General features: G+C 45.9%; 1 protein-coding gene across 1 annotated transcript in view; it reads left to right on the top strand.

Annotated features, from left to right (window-relative positions):
• Window positions 1-7500, top strand: part of LOC125044636 — a 119856-nt gene that overhangs the window by 111025 nt on the left and 1331 nt on the right. The window contains exons 68-83 of the mRNA XM_047641403.1: window positions 1-168; window positions 513-627; window positions 1136-1341; window positions 1633-1813; window positions 2266-2390; window positions 2659-2847; window positions 3172-3394; window positions 3529-3678; window positions 3785-3924; window positions 4119-4334; window positions 4476-4655; window positions 4964-5059; window positions 5300-5452; window positions 5695-5846; window positions 6618-6868; window positions 7402-7500. The exon at window positions 1-168 is cut by the window's left edge and continues 33 nt beyond it; the exon at window positions 7402-7500 is cut by the window's right edge and continues 51 nt beyond it. Coding sequence (XP_047497359.1) covers window positions 1-168; window positions 513-627; window positions 1136-1341; window positions 1633-1813; window positions 2266-2390; window positions 2659-2847; window positions 3172-3394; window positions 3529-3678; window positions 3785-3924; window positions 4119-4334; window positions 4476-4655; window positions 4964-5059; window positions 5300-5452; window positions 5695-5846; window positions 6618-6868; window positions 7402-7500 — 2644 coding nt within the window. The remainder of the gene's footprint in view (window positions 169-512; window positions 628-1135; window positions 1342-1632; window positions 1814-2265; window positions 2391-2658; window positions 2848-3171; window positions 3395-3528; window positions 3679-3784; window positions 3925-4118; window positions 4335-4475; window positions 4656-4963; window positions 5060-5299; window positions 5453-5694; window positions 5847-6617; window positions 6869-7401) is intronic.

Genomic DNA, 7500 nt, shown 5'->3' with positions numbered 1-7500 from the left:
CCTGTGACCGTGTGCACCGACGCCGTCACTGTGCTCTACAAGGACCACACAGTTTTCATAGAAGCCTTGGGAGAGGACGCCGTCAGTGTGACAGTGGACGGCGAAAACATCCCTGCTTTCCCCTACCGAGATTCCTGGCTTGCTCTGGAACAGCCCGATCCCAAGCAGGTGAGGCCGTGGAGGATACGTGCTGAACAAATTGTGAATGAAACAACGGAGGGAAGAAAAAGAAAACGTGCGAAAGTGGTATATTCGTGCGTTCTCTTGTTCTTCTCCTTTGTTGTTTTATTTACAAGGCGAGGCAGTGCCCTTATTGCTGTTTTTTTTGTTTTTTTTGTTTATTCTTAACCCTCTTTTTGTCTTGTTGAAGTTTGTGGTATTTGCAACATTATATGTTTCTTCTGAAGTCCCCTAGTTAATTACCTATCGTTAATGTTAACTACGCAGGTGTGTGTATGATTATTTTTAAGAAACAAGTTCAGATTTATTGTTGTTGTTTTCTTCATCTTCAGGTCATGGCAGCCATCTCGGAGATTCAGCTGGAGGTCAACTTCTTCTTGGAGAATTACGGCTTTTCGGTCAAGGTTCCGTCGAGACTCTACTTCAATAAGACTGAGGGACTCTGCGGTGAGTCTTTTGCGCATTCGTTTGTCTTCCTGTTTACTTGTCCTTTCTCAGTCTTTACGGGTGTAGATATGTATTCTTAGAATTCTCTGTCTTTATCCGGATTCCTATCTCGCTTCTGCTATATCTCGATCGCTCTCTCTCTTTCCCTCTCCCTCTTCTCTTTCCTCTCCCTCACCTTCTTCCTCTCCCTTGTCCTCTCTCCCTCTCCCTCTTCCTCCCCTTCATCCCCACTCCCTCTCCCTCTCTTCCTCTCACCCTCATCCTTTCCTTCACCCCCTTTCCCTTTCCCTTTCCCTCTTCCCGTCCCCTTCCCTCTTCCTTCCCTTCTCCCTCTCCCTCTCTCTCTCCCTGTCCCTCTCCCTCTCCCTCTCCCTCTCCCTTACCCTCTCCCTCTCCCTCTCCCTCTCCCTCTCCCTCTCCCTCTCCCTCTCCCTCTCCCTTACCCTCTCCCCTACAAATAGCTCCTAAACCTGAAAAATCACACACTTATCACCACTTGCTCTCCCAGGTAATTGCAACTTCAAGAACGACGACGACTTCGTAGCGCAAGGGACGGGTCTGGTCGAGTCTTCAGACGTCTTCGGGAGAAGTTGGTTGCTCGAAGGCGAACCTTCGACCTGCGGCGTCCTGGAGAAGGACACAACCAGCTGTATCCCTCTGCCTCCCGACGAGGACCCGTGTCTTCGCATCATGGACGAAAATCTATTCGGAAAGGTGCGTGTGGCCTTACATGTTTTAGTGTTGTTTGTTTGTATCCGTCGTATCTTGCCAGTTTCATTAATTATTATCTTTGTTTGATTTCCTTATGTTGAAATTCTTTTGTAATTACGTAGGTGCGAGCTACATAATTCTTGTATCATATCGATATCACTTTGGTTTATCACTGAGAAATTGTTTTCTTTAGCCCCCCTCTACACAAATTAATTCTCTTTTTTTTAACTTACCCATTTTCCTAGAGTATGGAATTACACAAATAACTCCGTCCATGTAACCTATATATTCCAGTGCCATCCTGTAGAAGACCCAGTACCTTATGTCTCGTCCTGTATCATGGATGCCTGCGGAAGCCGAGAGCCTGAAGTGGCAGCGTGTCACAGTCTGGAGGCCTATGCTAGGCGCTGCGCCGAGCTGGACATCTGCCTCAACTGGCGCTCGGATAACCTGTGCCCGAAGACGTGCCCAGACAGTAAGGAAGCTAGGTCTTGTAACCGTATTTCAATAATGTTGATATTAATGAAACGTAATGTGTGTAACAATACTGTTAATGAACCCAGTAACGTGTATATAAAAAATAAAAGGAAAGCCACAATAAGAAATGAAATTGAATCGTGACGTCTCGAACGGGGTAAGAGTTCCTCATCAGACGAATTCCCTATTTTGGCTGTTTCCTTTTCAGTATTAATGGTCACGACGGTAAAAGTCATGCATGTGATGATGATAACTGTAACAAATCGTTCTCCATAAGATCTTCAGTGGATTATAGGATGAAGAATATAAAAAATAATATTTCAGAGCCTGTAAAAACAATAGTAATAATAATAATAATAAGTAATTACTTGATAGGCAATATTAAAAATAAAAGGAAAGCTTCATAGTCTATAAAAGCAATGACTAATACATTATTCATACCTCTCGCAGCCCTCGAGTTCAGACCATGTGGGCCTGGCTGCGTTCGAACGTGTGAGAATTACGAAGAACTGAACGCAAATCAAGACGCGTGTCCGATTTCTCCCGTGGATGGCTGCTTCTGTCCGGATGGCATGGTGAGGCTTTAGTTCTTTCCTTCTTTCTTTCCTTATTTTTCTTGAATTAATGGGTGGTTATCGTTCGGTGATGAATATTATCTTGTTATATTCTCAATGTTTTTAGTCGTAATAACGAAGGAAATACAAGATATGAGAACTACACGGAATTTCACTCATTCCCCGTGTTTCTGTCCGTAATGAAAGGTTATCTGGGAAGAATTCAATCTTTTTAGTTTTATGGAAGGAATTCACTCATTTCTCTTTTTTTTCCCCTCAATGAACCCAGGTTTTGGATAACGGCGCCTGCATTAACGAGACCTTCTGCACCACCTGTGACAACGAAGGGCATCGCATCGGGGACTCGTGGAAGACAGATCCTTGCACCACCTGCGAGTGTACGATGAGAGGTAGTGTGTGCAGTACGAAGGCTTGTCCGGACGACCCCATTTGCGACGAGGGCTATGAAGTCGTTGAGGTGAGTTCGTGAAGGGGGTCAAGGTTTTTGATTGTTTCCGTGTATGTTTTCTCTCTCTCTCTCTCTCTCTCTCTCTCTCTCTCTCTCTCTCTCTCTCTCTCTCTCTCTCTCTCTCTCTCTCTCTCTCTCTCTCTCTGTTTTATCTTGTTTGATTTATTTGGTCTGAATTGTCTACTTTGCTGTGATTCTTTCTTTCTTTATCTCGCTATTTTCTTCTTTCTGTCATCTACGTTTGTCAAGAGTTCTTAATATGCATTGATGATATCGATTATAATAATGATTAACAACAACTCTAATACTAAAACCTCGATCCACCTTCTTCAGGTACCCGGCACCGGTGACGACTGCTGCGGCCCCAGGAAGAAGTGCAAGGTCGTCCAGAAGATTGACTGCCCGGACCTCGTGAAGCCCAAGGAGGAGTGCGGATACGGCCAGAAGCACAAGCTGATCGAGGCCCCTGGCGTGTGTCCTCAGTACGCCTGCGTGTGCGTGGAGCCCAAAGACTGCCCTGATGTCGAGCTGCCCAAAGACAGCGACCTCAAGCCAGGTTTGAGAACGATTGAGTCCGTGGTGTTGTGTGATAATGTTTGCGAACGCATTGCCCGTCGCTTGGCATAATTGTTGATTTAAACTCCATCTAATTTGGCGATTTTCTCACGAGAAATGTTGGTCTGGTGGCAGGTGAGGAATGGATTTTGGAAGACAGTGGGTGTTGCCCGAGATACAAGGCCGAATGCACGGACCTCTGCCCGGAGATAGAGTGCCCCGAGTTCTACGAGCCTGTCGAAAGGCCTCTGCAGTCAGGCCAGTGCTGCCCCGAGGTGGAGTGCGGTAAGTGGCGCTAAGGATAATATAATGTTCAACAAAAAATATAACTTTTTTTGCTATATGTTTACGTGCATGTATGTGTCTTAACTATGTATAATATGTTCTGCAGAGCCACCGACCGACGCTTGCATCTACGAGAACATTTACATCGTCGACGCCACTGGCTTCCAAAAGAGCGTGGCACAGCCGACCGCCACTAAGAAGGGAGGCAGACCTCAGCTGCCTGAGCCAGAGAAGAAACTGTACAAGGTGACTCGTGTAGATTAATTAGAGCGGATTAGCGTATTGAGATGGTTTATTCCCCTCATTTCCTTTTTTGATAATCCTTCCTCGATTGTAGACTTAGACCTAGAGCTTCCTATAGAGTGGTCCACGTCGGGATTTATATTTCGAATGGCGGTCTGCCACAGGCGTCCTTAACCCTAATCAATATGCAATCACAGGTTGGAGAGAGCTGGGAAGACGGTCTGTGTCTCAAGTGCCAGTGTACGCTGGACAGCACCAACAAACCCCGCCACACTTGCACAGAGCAGACTTGTCCCACGATGGACACACACCCCGATCGCGGCCAATTCCAACTGGACAGCCTGCAAGTACCCGGCCAGTGTTGTCCCGACATCGTGCGAACAGCGTGCATCGACGACTATGAGGTTGTCGCTGTAAGTAGGGTGTAGTCGATCTCACGAATCATCCTCTCGGTGAGAAGTCGTTTGTGCATGTGTACATTCATACATAGACACATATATCTCGCTTTGTGATAATCCATGTAGGTAGATTGACAAAAAGATGTCGTTCCTCAGATCGGAGACCGGCTGGACGATCCATTCAATGGCTGTCGTAGCGTGGAGTGCGTGAGGAACCCCGAAGGCAAAGTGGATAAAGTGGAGCAGATCCACACCTGCGACGAGAACTGTCCACTTGGCTGGGAATACGAGCCGTCGCCTCTGTACCCGCAAGTGTGCTGTGGCGACTGTGTGCAGGTGGGTGGAGGGAGCATTGGTGATTGTGTATTATGAATCATTGTTAATTGTGGTTATTATTATTATTTATTATTATTACTGATTGCGTTTTTTATTATTATTACTGTGGTTATTGTTAAGGGGTTATGGGTGCGCAGAAGAGAGTATTTAGAAATTCTTTATAAAAGTTCAGGGAGAAAACACAGAGAGAATCAGCAATACTTCCGAAAAAAGAACGATACACGTTTTACTCAGCGTGCAGAAATAATTCACGTCATTGCGATGTGCAAATGACCTTGGTATATCCTTTTCTCTCTCTCTCTCCAAAGGTGGCGTGTGTCGTGGACGGCGCGGTGAAGAACGTAGGAGAGACTTGGGTGTCTGATGACTTCTGCACTACCTTCACCTGCTCCAAAGACAGCGGCGTAAGTGGCGTTTCTGTTGTTGCAATTTGTCTGCAATTGCATGCAGGATAGGGTGAGGGGTTATACTTATAAATATATGTGTTGGGAGAAGAGTCTAACCCTTCGCAAATTTGATTGAAGTGAACTGAAATAATCTGGATCGTTTTGAAATGAATTGAACTAACCTGTACGATTTTGAAGTGAACTAAGGTAAAAAACCTGGACTCTTTTGAACTGAACTGAACTGAACTGAACCCGCAGAGTCAGATCCAGATCCAGGCGGTGGAGGTGCAGTGTCAGGAGCCGAGTGCGAAGGACCGCGAGAATTATGTGTACGAGGAGAAGCGCTTGCCCGACCAGTGCTGTGCCCTCTACACGCGCACCGCCTGCCTCTTGGATGGCGTGCCCGTCCAGGTAGGTTGCGTGTGTATTATACGCTCCACACACCCATACAGACATACCCTACGCATATACATAGACATATGTCGATGAATAGATAGATATAAACATACACATACATACATATACGTATTTACAGTTATGACAGTGCCCAAAATATACATAATGCACATATCTAGTCAGGGAAACAAACCATAAAGTCCTTAAGGTATTTCTCATACCCCCCCTCCCCTTTCTCCCCCCCCCCCCTTCTGCAGGCCGGCGAGAGTGTCCAGGACCCGTTGGACAGCTGCCTGACCGTGACCTGTGATCTGGCCAGCGACGGCAACGTGACCCGGCGAGAGAAGGAGACCACGTGCGACAGCGAATGCGCCTTCGGTCAGACCTTCATCGAGCCGATTGAGGGAAGGTAAATAGAAGGAGTGGAAATACTTGATAAACAGAGGGAATGAGGTACTTGATAAATAGAAGGCATAAACGGAAGGAATAGGATTCTTGATAAATAGAAGGAATGAAGTACTTGCTAAAGAAAAGGAATTGGTAGAAAAGGAAGGAAATACTTGAGTCTCCCCTCTGTATCTTATTGAGAGGCTATAAGATAAATATAGTGTGAGATTTTTTTATTATACCCTTTTACCCTTTTTTAGCTTTGAAAATCATTCTTGATTGATTGACGATACCGTTTTTTTTGTTTTGTTTTTTTTCGTTTTTTGCTATTTTATTATCACCCTTCACTTAGTCGACATTATAAAACCCTCTCTTTGACAAGTTGACAATGCAAGACCCTACTTCTGCAACGTTGACAATATCCTCCCTTTGCAACGAAATCCATATATGGTTTCTTTTAATTGGTAAAAGCATGTTTAATGTTGTTGTCTAAATGTAAATGTTACAGTTTTGTTGTCGTTATTATTCCATACTCGCCCCATTAACGAAATTCACTCTTTGCTCTACCTTCCGAAATTTACCCTCAATCTTTCCTAATTCATATATACCATATTTACACCGTTATCGATTCTCAAATCCTCCTTGCAAACAAGATCCATCCTTTTTTTTGTTTTCCTCTCCATAATCAATATATATATTTTTAACCTCAATTCCCCTGCCTGTAAAAAAAATCTGTCCCCCTTTCCCCCCATTCATGAACCGCGTTTCGACCCTCTCCGCCTCTCCCCTTCAGCAACGACTGCTGTGGCAAGTGTCTGGTCACGCACTGTGTGGACGACGGCATCGCCCACCCGATCGGCGAGCGGTGGGAGAGCGAGAGCGACGTCTGCTACGAGTACAGCTGCGAGACCAGGGACGACGTCCTCACTACCGTGGCTATCAAGAAGGACTGTCCTTACTTCGACCCCGAGTGCCCTCCCAACGAGATCTATATGGACGAGAAAGGGTGCTGTCAGCTGTGCAACGTGACGCGGCCGGTCAAGAGTGAGTGTGTCGGGTTTTTTTTTTTGGTTTCTCGTTTGTCTGTTTGTTCTCTCTTTCCTGTTTCTCCTTGCCTCTCTCTCGTGCGTTTCTCGGGTTTCTTATTGTTTTTAAGAGTCCGTGGTGTGTGTCTCGGTTTCGTCTCTCACTCATTCTCTCTCTCTCTCTCTCTCTCTCTCTATCTATCTCTCTCTCTATCTATCTCTCTCTCTCTCTCTCTCTCTCTCTCTCTCTCTCTCTCTCTCTCTCTCTCTCTCTCTCTCTCTCTCTCTCTCTCTCTCTCTCTCTCTCTCTCTCTCTCTCTCTCTCGTTTCTCAAGACTTCTTCTCGCTCTTCTCCCCCCTTTCACTTTTTATCTCTCTCTCTCTCCTTTATCTCCGGTCTTCTTCCACATCACATTTTTTTCTCTCTTATTTCCCCCCATTTCTCCACGCCCCTCGCTCTTTCCCACTGTTTGTCATTTCATATTCTCGTCAGCGTTCTGAAGTTCATGAAAGATACTCACGCCCTTCCTTTCTTTTCCTTTTCTCCCCCAGGCGATTGCAAGCCGAACCCAATGCCCCTGGCCGAGACGGTGGGTATCTTCACGCTGGCGGCCCGGAGTGTGGGCACGTGCAAGAACCCCGACCCCGTAC

The sequence above is a fragment of the Penaeus chinensis genome, chromosome 36, assembly GCF_019202785.1.
Source record: "Penaeus chinensis breed Huanghai No. 1 chromosome 36, ASM1920278v2, whole genome shotgun sequence".
NCBI lineage: Eukaryota > Metazoa > Arthropoda > Malacostraca > Decapoda > Penaeidae > Penaeus > Penaeus chinensis.
The sequence above is the reverse complement of the archived record's forward strand: the minus strand, read 5'-3'. Positions and strand labels throughout refer to the sequence as shown.